The 18,634-nt window shown below is 40.2% G+C and overlaps 2 protein-coding genes across 13 annotated transcripts in view; one reads left to right on the top strand and one right to left on the bottom strand.

The window, feature by feature from the left end:
- lrba (LPS-responsive vesicle trafficking, beach and anchor containing) overlaps positions 1-14,197 on the top strand; it is a 179,920-nt gene extending 165,723 nt beyond the window's left edge. For 5 of the 9 annotated variants that reach the window (XM_079338037.1, XM_079338043.1, XM_079338039.1 and 2 more), the window contains 6 exons: positions 125-280; positions 2,791-2,958; positions 7,480-7,581; positions 7,671-7,867; positions 11,665-11,816; positions 12,794-14,197. In XM_079338037.1, the coding sequence (XP_079194163.1) occupies positions 125-280; positions 2,791-2,958; positions 7,480-7,581; positions 7,671-7,867; positions 11,665-11,816; positions 12,794-12,884 (866 nt within the window). In that variant the 3' untranslated portion in view covers positions 12,885-14,197. The remainder of the gene's footprint in view (positions 1-124; positions 281-2,790; positions 2,959-7,479; positions 7,582-7,670; positions 7,868-11,664; positions 11,817-12,793) is intronic. The other 4 variants (XM_079338044.1, XM_079338042.1, XM_079338041.1 and 1 more) reach the window with 1 other exon arrangement.
- Positions 14,198-14,310: 113 nt separating this feature from the next.
- Positions 14,311-18,634, bottom strand: part of dclk2a (doublecortin-like kinase 2a) — a 37,627-nt gene continuing 33,303 nt past the window's right edge. For 3 of the 4 annotated variants that reach the window (XM_079337032.1, XM_079337034.1, XM_079337033.1), the window contains one exon: positions 14,311-17,458. In XM_079337032.1, coding sequence (XP_079193158.1) covers positions 16,406-17,458 — 1,053 coding nt within the window. In that variant the 3' untranslated portion in view covers positions 14,311-16,405. Of the gene's footprint in view, positions 17,459-18,019; positions 18,033-18,634 lie in introns of all 4 variants that reach the window. The other variant, XM_079337035.1, reaches the window with a different exon arrangement.

Raw genomic sequence — 18,634 nt, 5'->3', positions numbered from 1 at the left:
CTTTGGGCCTAAACTTCACTGGAGCTCCTTGATACACGCTAACTATAAACTGTGTGTTAACAGATTAAGACTGTTGTATTAAAATGCTCCTTTTTTTTTTTTTTTTTATTCTCCTCCTCTCCAGCCAGTAACGTGGGGAGTCATCGCCGTCAGATCTCAGACTTGCTTGATCAAAGCATTCTGATCAGCTCGCAGTGTTTCGTCATCACTGCAGACAACCGCTTCATCCTCTTGTGCGGATTCTGGGACAAGAGCTTCCGGGTTTACTCCACTGACTCAGGTACTACACGTTCAGTCAATTTAGCTCTTCATGAACTGTTAAAGTCCTAAAACGTTTTCTGTACCACTTAACTGTTGGCATCAGATTTTAACTTTTGTAATAGAATCATAATATAACTTAACTATAATACAGCTACACATAAGGTTGGAATAGAATCATAAAACCCCAAATCTCTCTAATTTTCTGTTCTTCACTTAATCACATGAACCATATAACTTATATAAATAATCAAAACTAAAACATTGCTTTGAATCTGGCACATTAATACTTCCCATAAGGTTTTACTCTTTCACCTGAACGTGTGCTTTCAGCCATAAACCAAAACTTCAGCTATAAATACATAATGTTGCAAATGGAAACAAGCAGATTAGCATAATATTAGATTAGCATAATATTAAATTGAACACGTTCAAGGTATTAAAGGGTTAAACGCAAACATAACGACATAAACCCCAGGGCCTTTCCTCGATTGCCATCCTCAGAACAAACTTATCATTTGTATTCTTACTCCTCACAAAGGATTTAAAAACGACAAGATAAAATTACAATTTTGTTTAGAATTTTTTTTTAACACCATTTTACCAATGAAGACTGCAGCCTTTGGATTCTGTAAACCAAGAACACCACAGTGTTTAGTTTCTGCTGTTAGTAGTGTTTTCTGTCACTACATGTAGTAGCTGTGCCTGTGAGTTATAGAATATTTTTCTATGTGCACTGTCAAACAGCTGATGTAGGTTTAAATCCTAAAAGTCATTTATAATAGATGAGCAAAATTACTTTTATGGTTTAATAGTTTCATGAGTTTTCATAGAGTAAGGAGTAATTCACTTATTTATTTTTGAGCCCCAGATCACAAATGTGTTTTCAAAAATCATTTTAAATACGGTGCAGGCCTCGGCTGTGTTCTAGGTCTAGGTAAATGATCTGCCTCAACTGTCTCATGTTCATTAATTGTATACATTGACAATACTCAATCAATTATTAATATAAACTTACCTTGTGTATCTTGTAAGACTTATATCAATATTCACCTCCCCTGAATAAACTGTGCAGTGTTTCACTGTGGCGTTGTACCGCCATCTTCGTACTGTTACATGCATACACTCATGCAATGCAGTCTTTGTTACAAATGCACTGCCTTACACACAGACGCCAACAGGTCAGGGGTCCTAAATGAGACTGTCTGAATCTTCATCTCTGCACCTCGCGCCTCCTCTCTTCTCCCCAGCCCCATTCAGAATCCTCCACACATCTATGCAACACACTGATTCAATTTCTGCAGGCCAGGCCCTCCCTGTCCTTAATCGAGGAGGGAGGGACGGAGGGACGAGAGCTCAGAGATAGCTCTATTGTGTGACTGCCACCAGGGTGTGTGAGTGGAACGTGAACACGGTTTAATCGCACACGCTCAACAGCTGCCACCGACGTCCCTGAAGTCCCCAGGTTAAAGATCTGAGGGGGTTTATCAATTACAGGACTTGATTGTTACATGTGCACAAAACACATAGCCTCCTGCGACTGGCGCCCTCACTTCCAGTTTAATTTGTGGTCGTGAGTGTGTTCTGTAAGACTTGCATGGTAGTCATTATTGCAGCAGCCTTCATTACTTATTTTCAGTGTTTATAGAGATGTCAAACATTTTACACCTTTGATGTCTTTGAAAGTTTAGCCTGCGACCCGCCCAGCTTCATCTTTTTCACTGAGATACAGCTTAATTATGTGATGGACAGTGATTTTGACACCCTACAGAAATGTCATGTGTTGCAAACTATCCACTGTTTGACTGCAGAGGTCACACTACGAGGAGCGTAATGAGTATTAGACAGCTAGACAGTGGAGCTGTGGTCTGGAAATCTGACAGCAATTAGCCTCCTTCTATATACACATGGAGCGCACTGCATGTGCATGGTCACACACACACACACACACAGAGAGAGTGGGAACAAATATTTATTCTTGTCTGGGAATTAGTGGGCGTATGATCTTGTGTGGAGTTGTAGGATAAATGGTCCAACAGACAGGGGGTCAAGAAACACATGTCAAAAAACTCCTCCAACAATTTATCCATGCGTGATTATTTTGTATCGTTGAACCATTTGTTCCATTTTCATATTTTATTTTATATTCACACCTTTTCATCGTCTCATATCTTACATTTAAATAATCCATGTTAATGTGGTTTTGTGTCATGGACCACCAGTGAATTTTAAAATTGTTTGAGAAATTCTGAATTAATTTTCAAGAAAATTCTTGAAACCTTTAAGTGCTTTTACTTTGTAAAACCAGTTGTCTTCACTTTTCTTTTCTTTTTTTTGACATAATTTAATGATAAACCCAAATAATTCCATTTTGAAATCCAAATGATAACATTAAAACATAACATTGTATATTTGGGGAAATGTCCAAAAGTCATTAAATACTTATGTAAGGCACTGTACATGCAGAATGTCCTTGTTCTTTACAGATGAATACATTTTTAATGACATGAGTATATCTGTGTCCTTTCACAGGTAAACTGACTCAGATCGTCTTTGGCCATCGTGACGTGGTGACGTGTCTGGCTCGCTCTGAGTCGTACATTGGAGGAGACTGCTACGTCCTGTCTGGCTCCAGAGATGCCACCTTGTTGTTGTGGTACTGGAATGGGAAGCATAACAGCATTGGAGAGAGTCCAGGCAGTATGTACACAGGCAAACCAAAGCCTACACACACACACACACACACACACACACGCACACACACAGACCACTCACTCTACCAGACAGTTGTGAGCATGTGATTTACGGCCTCTCTCTGTAAAGTAACAACTAGTTTCGTCTGACCAGGCCAGGCCTCCTGCATACAGATTGGATTTCGCGGCACTGCTGCACTATGAACAGCTTTCGATAATGTGTTTGAGATTGTGTGTGAGTTTCTGTGAGACCAGATATTTTGTGCGTGAGTCTCTGAATGTCTGTGTGTGTTGAGAATCTGTCTTTAATGCGAGTGAAAGTGTGGGCCACTTAGAGACGTTAAACGTGACGTTGGGGGTCGTCGGCCAGCACATGAAAGTTCACCACCATCCATGGGCCACGGGGTCACGCTAGTCGATAAAAGTGAAAAATGTCACAGGCCTCCTCGACGTTCCCATAACATATGGCATCAGCCATGATCAAAGCACCGCACACACACTGCTCGGCCCTCAGCCCCCTCGGTGCTGATTTGGTCAGATTAGATTTGTGTCTATGTTGTTAACTGATCCATTACAAATGGGCTGAAATTTATGACAAATTGTGATTTGGTTAATAAGCAAAGTTAGTTTTTTTAATTTAGGACAGGTGATTTTTAGCAGAGATGATTACTCATCACCAACATGGCGCTTTTACCAAGAAAAAAAACCTTAATCTTCATGTTATTCACAGAGATTTTCAAAGTGCTTCAGATTAAAAAAACATCAACAGAGCTGAGAAAATAAGTCGATCGAAATAGAACATGTGGTTAAAACTCCTGTGAGGAACTTTTTCTGTGTTGATTTTGGATACCTTTTTCCCTCTCTGCTGAACATACATAAGAAAAAAAATATTAATCTGCTTTCTATGAACAGTCTAATGTATCACTTACTGTGATTCTTTACCTCAGAAAATGTAAACCAAGGTTGTTTCAGCAGCACAGTGTAAATCACATTGTCTGACACCTACCCTGCAGCAGCATTTATACACATTAAATATGAAGATGTAGAAATAATTCCTCTTGCTGCTGATGATCTCGTTTGCTTGTTTAGATCATAAAGAGGCTTCAGTATTAATACGAGTCTGTTTCATAACCAGCTACAAACTCCTCACTGGAGCTTTTAGTATTTTTTTCAAGCAGACTTGTCACAAAATGTGAAGTTTCCAGCTTTAAGATTTTGATTTTCCATGTTATTAATGGCAGTAAATGAAGACTCTTCAGCTTTCAGATGACAGGTTTAACAAAAAAAAAAAAAGATCTTGAAGATAAAGAGATCTTTTTGCACTAATAAGACGTAGTGATCAGCACTAACAAATGCCCTTTAAATGTTATGGAGTGAAGATGAGCAATTGATGATTTGTGAAAATATTGGCACATCAATTATTCAGAAATTGTGTGGCAGGCAATAGTATATTATTTTGGTGCATTTAGTCCACAACATGTCTTTTTCTCTTCGAAGATCCTTTATTTCCCTCAACAGAGAGCATGACGAGTGTTTCACAAAAAGTACGAGCACCACACTGTTATGAATTTCCCTCATTAGAGTTCTATCAATTGGCGGACATTTCAGCAATATTGTGACTTCTTTGGGGCATTTATTTTTTATTCTCATGATGCATGCTGTAAGGTTATGTGAGGGTTTGGGCTAAGCAAATTATTACATTAATTACTACATGCCTAAAACGGTTGTGCATGTATGTCCCCATACATGTGCTCTTCATGTTCTCATCAGCGTGAGAGTCAGCCTGCTCAGTGCAGTTGCCGCACTGTAGAAGAGCAGACAAAGCAGTCGTCATCCTAACCCCTCTCCACCACAATGTGATGCTCCATTGCCCCAGACCGCAGGAGGCTCTCCAAGACATGAGACTCTGCTGCGCACACACACGCACACACACACACACACACACACACACACAGGCACACACACAAAATGCAGTCAGACAGCAGACTTTCCTTTATTCCTCTTCCAAAAACAGAAACACTTTCAAGCCTAAGTCTCCACATACACTCCAATGAGAACACAAGCATACTTAACAAACACACACACATTCCTTTTCATGCGTAATGCCCTATGAACATCTCGCACACTTCATAAGCTTGACACAAATGCCTCTGAATGGCTGATATGCACATGTACGCGATGACCTGTGCACACTTGGTTTCTGCTGCCGGCACAGCACATATTCCAAAGGCAGCACTGCCACCTGCTGGTCACAGAGGGAAACACAATCCAACCACGCTATTTGGAAATTGAAAGTTAAAAAGCATCTGCGTTATCGTTTTTTAAATTCAACACTTTGTAACATTAGTCAGAATATTTGCGATTAGAGTGAATGATTTTCACACAAAAAGACAAACGCTACACGAATATGAGAATCTGTCTTTATATTTGTTATAAACAGAAATGAAAACATGCACTTTGAACGTTGTAGAGCACATTGACACATTACATCTAATCTGAAGCCCGTCTAACATTTAAAATCTTGTTTTTTAGCTTAAATTGAAAATGTTTAGCTTGTAACAACTGTGAGCAAGGTAGGCCAAAAGTCAATAAAAAGAAACTGATACAAACTATTTTATGCATTTTACTGAAGACGTATTTGCTAATGGCTAAATGGATTTATCAAATCTGTGTGGGTTACTCTGTGCTAATGAAAAAGTATGGAGGAGTTTAGAGATCTGGCCTTATTACCAACATGGAACAGGATCCTTTTTTAGTACTTGCAAATACACACACACACACACACACACACACACACACACACACACACACACACACACACACACACCTTGTCCACACTTGTCCAGATAGTTGATACCCTCCTCCATGTCCCAGCTTTCGTCGTATACAGGTAAAGATTGTAATCAGATGTGGCGCTAATTCAAACCAAATGGCAGGTAGCGGCTCAAAAGGTTAACTGATACACCAATATATCAGATTTATTGATCTCCTCTGAGCAACATCCAACATCATGCTTTAATCCGCAGGCTTGTAGGTCGTAGGTTTGCCTAAGAGGATGTTAGACAGTTAACTAAATGAAATGTAGATGTTTAAGCTGCCGAACCTGTGTCTGACCATAGTTAAGGCAGCTGGAAGTTCTTTGCAAAGCGAGCACAAAATATGCACGCAGAGTCGAAATGATTCACAAGTATTCAAATGTATGTGACGATATCCGTTTTTATTTAATATCATACATTTGTGTAGTTCAGCTAGTCTTATGAATCTGTTCACCTTTTTGTTTCGTATTGGTACAGTTGTTTTACACATTATAATTAATTATTATAATATAACACATGCGTTGATTTAAGTATCCTCTCACGACCAGCCACATAGTAATACCCTGTGCATGGACTCGATTGTTTTATGAATTTTAAACCCTGTTGATGTTCAGTTTGCTTCTGTACGTGAGAGTTCAGTGAGAAGCAAAGTCTGTATCGAGTCTCTCTGGTAAATCTAATTAAGGTTTTACAGTAGCTGTAAGAAGCTGTGGCATTTTAAGGGAGAGTTTCTGTCTTATTAGTGGACCTGTGTTGAGTTATATGACGTATCATTGAATTAAAGAGGAAAAGGGTTGATCAGCAGACTGAAAAGTTTTGTCAAGTCAGCAAGAAACTAAACGTATTTACTGCAAGCACTTAAAAGCACTAGAACACATCTAAGTATTTAGTGAAACAAAAGATTTAGTCCTAGTTTTTACTTCAATTACTTTTATAAACGTTGATTCATAAATATGTTTTAAAGTCTTTAAATACGAATCTTGTTCTCACCATGACTGCCCGACGCTTTTCTCTTTTTGGGCTGAACTTGACCTCTGACCTCAAAAGAGACGAGCTCTCAAAGGCAGACCCCTTTCTCTCAGACATGAAACTCTGATGAACGCCACTCCACAGATTCTGTCCCAAACTGTTGGTCACTACGTGGACATACACATTCATTTACATACTGTCAATCAGCACAACACTTACCAGTATTACACATTTTTGGGGCACAGAATTTCCCCGCACAAATAATCCCTCTTCTAAGGTGAAATATGTAATTATACAACAAAGTCCAAACTCAGCTGAAGTTTGTATTTCCTTGCAAACATGGAAGACAGATGGGGAAGTAAAAAAGTGATTTTGTTTAGTCGGTTGCCTGACAGCTCCAACCAAAACAAAATCACACTAACTTCATGAGCTCGCTCTCTCTGTCTATCTGTGTTGCAGAAACATCTGGATCCAGTGAAGTCAGATTGGGGGGGGGCGGAGGGGGTTTAAAGGTGGAAGGAGGCGGAGGGTGACAAGTGCTAGAAAGGGAGAGTGAAGCGAGGGGAGAAATAAATATCCATGATAACAGCCAGAGCCATAATACACACATCCAGAATTATAAAAATATATGTTTTTTGAGTATTTAAAAATATTCACAGCTGCATACACACTTGTGGGTTGTTTATATAGTTATTTTAAACAGTGATTAAAAAGTGTTCACATTTGTGTGTGTGTTATCCCAGCAGAGTTTACCACACCACGAGCCATCTTAACCGGCCATGACTGTGAGGTGACGTGTGCGAGTGTGTGTGCTGAGCTGGGACTTGTCGTCAGCGGCTGCAAAGGTGAGATCTGCCCAAAAATGAAATGCAATACAAAAGAGGTTGTTTTTTTTTTGCTAATTTCCATCAACACTTGATCTTATTTTGTCCAGAGGGTCCTTGTCTGATCCATTCCATGAATGGGGACCTGCTGCGGACCCTGGAGGGGCCCGAGCGCTGCCTGAGGCCTCGTCTCATCCAGTCGTCCACAGAGGGGAACTGCATGATCTACTACGACAAGGGACAGTTCTGCATCTTCAGCGTCAACGGCAAACTGCTGGGACACATGGAGGTGGAAGACAGCATCAAGGTGAGGAAACGTGCACAATACCCAGGTTAGCATGCATGTGAAAGGGAACTTGCTCATGTATGTCTGCACCACATCAGGCGGCTCACTGATTAAAGGCTTTCCTTGGGTTTGAGCTCTGAGTAAGGTAAGGGTCGATCTGCCTCAGGGCAACATGCGCCTTCACATCCCTTTTATTTCCTTTCACACACACACACACACACACACACACACGCACACTGGAGGAAATAGTGCTTTTTGATCCAAGGCCCTGTTGTCAGGTCGAATTGCGTTGGCGGTGCTGGTAGAGAACATTCCTGTGGAGGAGTGGTCCACTCTGGACACCAACACCATTAACTTCCCTCCAGCGCAGGACGACACATTCCCCATTTCCCACATTTCCTCCCCGGTGGTTAGAGTGACACAAGATAGCGGCTACCGCCTTTGGTTTCCCGACCCTGTGTTTCCGGTTTGGCCTGGGAAATGTAAGCCTGCTCTGACAGACAGCCACACGCCTGTTTCCTATTAACAAACTTCTCATGCCCAGGCTCCTCTCCTACCAGCCGGCCCAAACTGAACCCAAATACAACCTGTAGAACATTGATTAATGAGCACACACAGACACATGCTGATGAGTATTTAGTATCAAAGCCAGAACTAGACACTTATCAGCCTTTAGAGGAACTAATAATGTTCTAGAAGCTTTTAGATATCGCCCTGTTCCCAGAGATCCTGCTGAAGGAGTTGCAACTTGGGAACGGCATGGAAGACTGTTGTAAATTCTGTCGTCAATGTCCGATGGCATAAGGAAAATACCAAAATACCCCCCCCCCCCCGGCCCCTTGGTCTGAGACTCCAACAGTATAGTGCATACCAGAATCAATCTTGTCAGACTGCAGAGCCTCAGCGCAGTATGACTCCAGGATAAATAAGTGTTTGTCCTGGCCTGTAGGATCCACTTAGAAAAGTAAGATTGTGAAAAAAGCCAAAAATGTTCTCGCTGTGAATTTATAACGGTCTGGAGTCAGAGGTGAGATGACAGGCTAACAGTCGGCATCCTAGTCTAATAGCGGAATCAAGTGACAGAAGCCATACTGAATGGATTACTGTCTTTTAAGTGCTGGTATAACTCAGGCAGTGTAACCATTCCAGCAGTTTTTTCCCTGCCGTCGCCCGTGTAACAGGGGGATTAACAGCACCATAAATTCTTTTTTTTTTTTTTTTTACCTTCCCCAGCCCTCACAATCCACCCACCGTTCCCCTGAAAGAAGTTGGAAATATGGGCATTAAAAGTGCACGTGTTTCTGCTGGAGTCATTTTTTAGTCACCCGAGCTTGGGTAGCCATCTTAGCTCCAGCAGAGCCGTCGACCATCTTGTTTGACCGCCCAGTGGCAGAGATCTGATTTATAATGTCTGTCTGTAGCCTCCTACCTGGCCTGGCTGACATGTCTGCCAGCGCTGCCGCCTCCTGCTGAGCTTCAGTAGGGTCATGGACTCTGTTTATACAAGTGTACAGGAATACAGCACAGTGCCTGCTGGATAGTTATTATATTCAGATTCAGTTTTACTATGATGATACATATGCAATGTGCTGTTTGGACAGAAGTTGACCAAAAAAGGACTCCTTGTGAACGTTAGTTAGAACAGTTAATCCATTTTCAAACCACATTTATCAGATTTTTTTTTTTTTTTTTTATTTATTTATTTTTATTTATCATCTATTGTGTCTGTGTTAGCAAAAACTGTCATACAGAACTACTGAGTGTCTTTCAGCTCAGTGTTTTGGAAAAACTTTTAGCTCACTCTCAGCTTTTATCAAACATTTTCATCTCCATACAGAAATTAGGTTCTTGAATAAACAGGGTTTTTTTCTGATCCCGGAGACAGTGATTAGTTTCAACTGTCTGTCCATCTGTCTCTTTTTGTATTATTATTCTTTTTTTACATAATAACTAAAGATATCTTTCTGCTCCTGTTTGTTCATGGACAGTGGATAAGTAGTATGGAAAATAGGTAGTGTTGCCTGTTGGTTTATTGTGAAATAAGCAAATAAATCAAGTATGAAAGACTGTGAGGGAGGAATTCCATCAGACTTGGTCCAAACATACTGTAACTTAGACTAACGGATGAACTGAAGTGATTTAAATTGACAAAGATTCAGCCCTACTTAAACTTTTTTTTTTTTTAATAAAACCTGTCAGCGTTTTATACAACACTGTCATATCAAGATCTGCTTACAAACTTAAGCTCTTAAACAGAAAAATAGACCGGGACATTCTGTGGTGTGATGACTGTAGTGCAATATCTCCTGATTTTTTTTTTTTTTTCAATTTAAAAAGATGTCGCACATCTGGATCTGAAGGACACAAATACAACTCCTGATGAAATCTTACTCTTCATCTCTGCTGCTCGTGTAAAGAAGAACTTATTATAAGGGTGATAATAAGCCCGTGTTTTTAAGCCTCTTCTGCTGCCCTCTAAACAAATGAATGCTACTTTAAAACATAAAGAAAAACAGAATGAAAGACATAATGAATCATAATTCTTTCCTCATGCACACATCGGCGCTTGACTTGAGTTCGAAGTCACTGGTCATGATTTGGTGAATTGAGCATCACATTTATCGTTGTTGTCAGATCAACTCTGATGTTGATACACAAGACAATCAGTGTACACTACAAACAGACCCACTGTGCACAAATCAACCCAGCACTGCACTCCGTCATGCTTCGTTCTCAGCCGCCCTGGATGACGAGCTCCCACAGTAATGAGGTCTGATTTGCTCTTGATGCCTCCTGCCAGTGTGCAAGTGCATCGGTGTTTACGCATTTAGACTGGTTCTGTCTGTGCAAGCTCCTTCACTTGCAATTTTTGTGTCTGTCTAAAGTGATGAGGATAAAAAACAGATTTAATTCACCGTGTGGTAGGAAATTCCACAAAAGGGTTTCATATACAAAGCATTTTGTTAATTTAGGCCGCACTCTCGACGTTCATCCCTTGTGTACAGCTCATGAAGGGTTATTTATGTTTTGCTTACCAAGTCAAGTTCCTGAAAATGACTCGTTCCAGCTTCAAAACTGAAGTTTAGGTTTAATTTTTCCGTTTAATCTGACCCTGATTCAACACACATGCAGCTGATGATTGAAGTCCTGCTGACTCGCTGGAGAGGAGCTGCAGCGGACGGACGGAGCCTTAAAAACTACAAAGGAGAAAAGCTCTAAATTAGTGTCATTCTGCTTCGTCATTTCATCGGCCATGCTTGCCCTCTGATTGATGCGCCTGACTGCTTCACTCTCAGCTTCCAGTGCCGATAATAGACTCCAACACACGACCTGATTTGTGTACGTCTGAATCCCGGGGGAGTCATTCAGCTGTTACAGTTTGCAGGAAAAGCAGATGAGACGAGTAAATCTCAGAGAGTCGCTGTGGGGAGCCATCTTTGTAGCAAGTCCGGGTCTGTCTAGAGAAAAGCCCAGAGGAGAGGCGGCTCTAACCTGGGTTCTTTTGTAAGGTTACATGACCTCACAGTATGAGCTTTACTCTGATAAACTGGTCCCAGATCACCGGCCCTATTCAACAGCTATTTATGAATGTGGGTCCAAGCTGAATCCCATTACTGCAAGGTTTTTCTTTTTTACCATTGAAGTACAGATTTTCAAAAATGTCACGTATTTAAATCACTGAGTCATTAACTAGTATTGCTTACCACTGGAAATCACACCTACTACTATAAATGCTGTCAATGACTTATGTAAATAAGTATATATATATTATTTATATATAATAAACTTGTTTTCTGTTCCCTTTTTTCTTCTTCTAGGCGATGCTGCTCAGCCGTGACGGTCAGTATCTGCTGACAGGCGGAGATGGAGGTGTAGTTTCTGTCTGGCAGGTTCACAACCTCAAACAGCTTTTCACCTACCCAGGCTGTGACGCAGGAATCCGCTCTATGGCCTTGTCGCACGACCAAAGGTAAACACACACAAAGTACAGTTCGACCCGAAGGTTTTTTTTTTCTTTGCTTTATAGAAACATGAATTATTTGATTGAGGATCTCTTTTGTCATTTTCTAAATGTCGTTACCACAACGTTTAGAGGGAAGCTCATTAAACCCTCGGTCCTCACTGATGGACTCATTCAACTTCTTTAAGTTGAACTTTTGAGAGAAACACTCTTTGGAATGCTGTGTATGACTTTCTTTCTTCTGCTTGGCTGACATAGACGAGAGTCTGTTATAAAGTAACTCCAGGCTTATTAGTTGGTCGTTTCGCAAATATAAGTAATCATTTCTTTAACCATTATAGGAAGATATATTTAGATTTTTGACCTGCACAAAAGTTTTAGAAAATAAATATTGCATCCAATATTCTTTAAAGTGAAAGTCCAAAGTAGAAATGTTGCTGAAAATGTTTAAAAGTTGTTGTATACTCAGTGAAAAATGTGTTTATGTACTGCCTTGATTCTTGGCAGTACATAGAAAATGTAATGTTATAGTTTATCTCTCACGTATTTTCACTTATTATGATTGCTGTTATCTGACAACTTCAAAATTAATTTTCACCTAAAATGTTCGACCATTAACGACTAATCCAATAAATGTGTTACACTCCCTTTTTATATTTAGAATTTATATCTTAAATAAAAGTAGGATTATTATGTTGTTCACGGTGAAGAAATCCTAACTTTTTCAGTTTGTATGATCGAACAGTAGATGATGTTTGAGCCCCCTCAAAATTAACCAAATTTAATGTGACACACTTTTGTACAAGAACTGGTGTTGTTTAAAGTACCAGTTGTTTGTCGCGCTCGGACAGCTGCATCCTTACACACATCCACACGTTATGTATCAACCAAAGTAACACACTCTACATTAGGAGAGTCCACAAAGTGAATTAAAGTCAGCAGCAAATATAACCAACTTCAGAATCCTTCCTCTTACCTTTCCTCAGGTGCATCATCACCGGCATGGCGTCTGGAAGCATCGTGCTCTTCTACAACGACTTCAACAGATGGCACCATGAGTACCAGACGAGGTACTGAACGGACCACAGCAGCACCGCGACTGAAGACGATAACAAACTGACCCAAGTCTCAACGCTTTGAAGTGTGAACTCTTAACAAAGGCACTACGCTGTCGAAATCCTGAATGTATCTCATTGAAAGGAGAAAAATATAAACATGTCCTCTTAAAGTCAAAACTATTTTTAAAAAGGGCATTGCTATATTTTGTAGATCAGATAGAACATTTTCATATAAATCATAGGGTCGGGGTTACTGTTATTGTCGGTTAAAAACAAATCTATTTTTAGCTGTAAGAGTCTATTTTCATCTCCTCTGGGGAAAGAAACAGGGTTTGTGGGGAGTTAGTGATAAACCGTTTGACTTAAAAATCCAAATATTTGTGTACTTTAGGCTGAGTGATTTATTTTTTTCTTCTTGTAGGTGTGTATGTGGGGAATTATTCTAATTGTTAAACTATCATTCACTTGATTTCTGCCGTTTTGGCATCAAAGCTTTTTGCCATTTTTTGGCTGGTAGATATGAAATGTTTGAATAAATGTTCAATGACAGAAGGATAAGCAAAGAGGGAATATACATATATAAATAACTATATATTCTGTTTAAATGTAGTCATCCGTATTTAAAGTTTCCATCCCCCTGTACCTCTGTGCTTGCTAAGAGATTGCAATTCAGTGCATGACTCGTATGGAACATGTCAGCACAGGCCTGTTGCATTATCATTGAGTTCTTTTAACATTGAAAACATGACCATATACTTACACTTTGTGATGATGATTAGCATAAGCAGGAAGTTAATGTGATTTTTCTTACATTTCTTTTATAAATGACTGAATAAGCAAACAGTAAATCGTATTTTCTAAAAGTTAGAGAAACATGAAGAGTGCTGATTAGTCACAACATCAAAATGAAATCATGTCTTCATAACTCAAGCAGAGGCCAGTTTTTCATCTTGAAAGTCTTCTTTGAGTGCTGTCTCCGGAGCAGCTGACGGCAGAGTGAGATGGGATTTATTTCAGTCTATGATTCACTCTCTTTTGTTTCAGCACAGAGGTCTAAATCACAGAATGAGCGCGATCATGTTCAGCTGTGATCGAGCACTGAAATGGCAAAGCAACCAACAGTATATTCCTTTGGTCTGCAGTAAAAGAAATGTCCACATGTAACTTAGATTTTGAGGGAAGCATTCCTTTGAAGTTTGTGCTTCAGTGATGTGGTGTGAATCTCCACATATAAAAACATACTGCTGTTATGTATCAACCAATATTTTTGCAATCATTTTGGAGTGTTTTGTGTGCTGAGATCTGACAATAAAATTGAATTTTATAACTTCAGTTTTCCTTTGAGTTAAGCGTTTCTTTTACAAGGAATCATAAAGACTACCTAGCCCCCTCTAGTGGCTAAAACCTGGTTGAACACAAATAATCACCACAAACGTGTCTTTTTATTGCATTTTTATTTACTGCTGTTTGAAAACAGTAAGAACATTAAAGCAGCCACTCTGACTTATAAACCCCATTTTGACATGGATGAGATTCCTGTTTTTAAAATTGACTTTTCATACAAATTTCCCATTACAAACTGCTTGTGAAAATCCACGCTACATACATGTAGGAGAAGCTAAAGGACACTATGTACCAACTTGATTTGTGTGTTTGAGGGTTTCATCTTTCAGAGAGGCAGGAAGAGGGGAAAGAAGTAAACATGCAGCTTTAAATTCCTGAATAGGTAAAGAGGCAGCAACTCAAGGAATTAGCCCTACTTGAACCAGCTGGGGGTAAATAATGTGGATAAACATGAGTAAAATAATAATACAAATAGACAAAATCCATCATATTAAATAGTTCTAGTTGTAGTCTGTATTGATAAAGGCATCTTTAAGCTATAAGCTGTAAGCTAGTGGTCAGGCACAAACCCACATTCATTCACATAGATCCAGTGTCTGTAATACAGAAGGAGCAGTGTTTACTCGTTTCATGCAAACCACAGTTTGACTGGTAAATGATGCTATTTGCTATCATGTCTGTTGGATCTATTTCCTCTATTTCTATGTACAGCGGTTACGGCTGCTCAGACACACAGATGCAAAAACACACCTTCAAGTTTCAGGTGGACAGCTAAGGTTCTTTACACGATGTACAAGGTTTCACATCAAAGAATACATACAGGGTGGGGTGTGAATACATGTGTATGCATGCCTCAGTTACAGTGGGTGAACAAAATATTCTACCAAATTAATTCATAAATGAGAAATGTTGAGGGCTACATTTACTAATAAACACAACGTTGTCTTGACATGCAGAGAATTAGCTCATTTCTCTTTCACTAAGAGGATATCTGTAGGCCTCTCGACAGAATAACTTAAAAAAAGAGCTTTCTGCTACTTTGCTATATGTAGCCAAGTGCTGTGATCGTGATCAATTAATGCTGGGTCTTTAGATAAATAAAGTAAGGTCTAGACCTGCACTTTTTGTTAGGTGTCTTGAGATAACATTTGTTATGAATGTACAAATAAATATTGATTGGTTGGTGAAAGAAACAAAGGTATACTGCTGTGATATTTAAAACTATAACTAGTAAAACTCATTCAAGTACAAATAGATATCCGGCACTATTGGACCAGTTTCTATCAACTTAAAGCTCAGGGCTCATCTTGACTTAAAATTCATCTGTTGTTTGTTTTGGTTTAGAATAGTAGTACAATTTTATGTCTTGAGGCCTGTTAGATCATAGAAATAAAACACATTTTAATCTTTGGTTTTAGTGGCCAAGAAATAAAGAAATAGGCTTTTATTTTTATAAAAGGAGCCCCGGTAGAAAGAAAATCAACACATGGAGCTCCTCCCACCAACTCAGCATCTCCACCCGACACCTTTTTGCACAAACAGAATTTTAAGTCAAACTGAAGCATTGAAAATGTTTAGCCTGTAGTTCTTTGGTGGATGTTACTTTTATTTTGTCCGCCCACTGTACTGGTATGTTGCAACAATTAATATAATCTTAAATTCAACATTTTATATGCGGTCTTGATCAAGATTGGCTGAGGAAACACTGGTAGTGGTCAGAGTTAGTTAACACTACAGGCAGCTAGGCTAGCAGGCTGAGATGTTTGATCTGCCGAAATACTCATATCATGAAAACGCTGTTTCTTTGATAAAGCAGGAGGAGTGTGTGATGAATTACTATTTACAAAAGAAATAGGCAGTCAAAGAAGGATAATAAATTAAATCAATAATTCACAGTAACGTGACTCACAAAGATGAACCACTCAATACAGTGATCTATTCAGTTCATTCCCCTTTCTCCACATACTCCATTACTAATAAATACAAACATGTACACAGTCGACAAAGTTTGAGAAAATGCCTTGAATCCTCCATCTCTGAAAATGAGTTTGATGAGAATAAAACAAAACATGGACGCAGCGGTCTCTGGCTCAGTTTACAGCTACTGGAAATGCTCAAGGTGGAGTTTTTAGCCTCCTCTTGTGTTTTCTAATTCAGAAGCGAGAGGAGGGATTGGCTGCAGAATTACCCTGTTGTTTAAAACTCCTCCATCAGCTCGTCATCAAGGACGTGACTGGGAGAGGGTGGAGTGGTGGATCGAGGAGGTGTAGAAGGAGGAGAGGGGAACAGCATTGGATGGATGGAAGAGGGGGAGGGGGGTTCTTGTTTGGCTGGGGAGGAAAGAGGGAAGAATACAACAGGTTTTACAGGGGAAAGCAGGGAAGGGGATACTTGTTGAGTGGGAGAGGAACATGGGGACATCTCCGCTTTGGTAGGAGACGATGGGGATTGTCCCGGGGGAGAGGGCAGAGAGGATGGCAGACATTTTATGGGAGAAAGCGAGTATGGTTTGTTGGGAGAACAGGAAGAATCTGAAGCTGTTTTGGAGGGAGACAAGGGAGGAGAAGGACAAGCTGGTTTTGTAGAGGGGGAAGAAGAAGATGGTGTTGTTGTGGAGGGAGAAGGAGGAGGAGAAGCTTGCTTGATGTGAGAGAAGGGAGAAAATGATGCAGGTTTGTCAGGAGAGGGAGAACAGTGGGGAGAGTGAGAGGTTGGTATGGTTGGAGAAGAGGGAAGAGAAAGAGAAGCAGGCTTGGTTGGAGAATTAGAAGAAAGACACGCTTGATTTGTAGGAGAAGAGGAGGTTGGGTCTCCTTTGGGTTGAGATGGCGGGGAAGGAGGGGAGGCAGGCGTGGAGAGAGTTGCGTGCGTGAAAAGCTCAGGGGGAGTAGAGGGCGTTGGAGGTTCCAGAGATAGGTAAGGAGCAGATATGGGTGAGCTTTTTAATTCAGGAAGAGGGGACACAGGCAAGGAGGAGACGGAGAAGGTTTCAGCAGAAGGTAAAGGGGAGAAATGAAGTGAATTGATGGGAGCAGAAGGAGTCTCAGCTGCGTTGCGAGGAGTGGTCTCAGTGGAAGGTATTGGTTCTTTGGAGTGTGACGCTGGTTCAGGGACAGAAGCTGGTCCCGACTTTGGTAGGGGTGCAGTTGGGACCTTTTTGCCAGCTGACGATGGAGAAAACGGCTTGTTTTGAGGTCCTGGAAGATGACCGTTGGTGAGCTGGAGGGTCTCCTTATCTAGAGCTGTGTTCTAACAAAACAGACAGACAGAAAGACCCTCAGCACAAACCTCTGAAGTTCTTATACCAACTCTCAAAGCAGAAAAGGGCAAGATATTGTAGCTCAGTGGACACCAAATTAAGGGAACCCATTATACTGTTGATAAGGGATTTAGCTTTCAGGATCAGCTACACAAGTTTGTGTCACTACTACAATCAATAGTTGCTGTGCTGACCTACAGTAGTATTATTTTTTGATGATCTCTTTGAATGAACAACAAATGTGATGCCAATGGGGATGAAGACAAGTAGCTGGACAACAAATAGACAGACTTGGCACAGTCACGGACCCCACGAGAAGGAAACAGAGATCATCAGAGCTCATCTATGAGCAGAAAAGGGGCAAATGATGAAGTCGACGTTCACTTTATCATTAAACACAGAAACGTGCATGGCGTTTTTGCTCTTGAGTAAAGCCAATGATGTGATCTAAACATAGGACACAAATAGTCAACGTCATCGTCCTCATCTGCCCTTGTGCTGAGTCTCAGCAGCAGAGCAGACGAGGCCGAGCGTTCAGTGTTAGTACATACCAGCGCCTTGCAGCTAAATCAGAGGGGCGTTATGCAGGGAGAGGGGAGAAGCAAAAAAAAGGACAGAGACTAGTCTTACTCACAGCATCACAAAAATATGTTTAACATAACAAGCATGACAGCCAGTGGACAGTTGGTGTTCCAGCTCAGCACCAGTCTGGGTTTTCAGATACTTTAATCGTAGTCCAAATTAAACGAACTTAAAATCACATGTCAGGGGGTGCGATGCTACATTTACATTCTTATTCAATTTATAAGCTTTAAGTAATAATGCTTTGACTGATGACTCTCTGTGACTCTGGATCTGTTTATCTGTGTTTGTAATTACTTTGTGTTTTGTGTCTGTTACTTACCTTAGGACTTAAACCAATAGTTTTTTATCCTATTACAAATGCTCATTAAATAAGAAACACTGAAATGATTTGAGTCGCTCCCACTTACACCCTCCTGCTACTTCAGATGATTTACTTATATGTAGCCTGCAATTAAATCATCTTTTTATGAAGTTAGTCAATGTTTGTCTGTAATTAGTTTTATTGATCAAAGTCTTCTATTATACAAAATAAATACTACCACACTCACCATAACATTTTGGATATAAAAACATGAATAAAT

Source organism: Symphodus melops (assembly GCF_947650265.1).
Source record: "Symphodus melops genome assembly, chromosome: 2".
NCBI lineage: Eukaryota > Metazoa > Chordata > Actinopteri > Labriformes > Labridae > Symphodus > Symphodus melops.
This window is presented reverse-complemented; position numbering and strand designations above follow the sequence as displayed.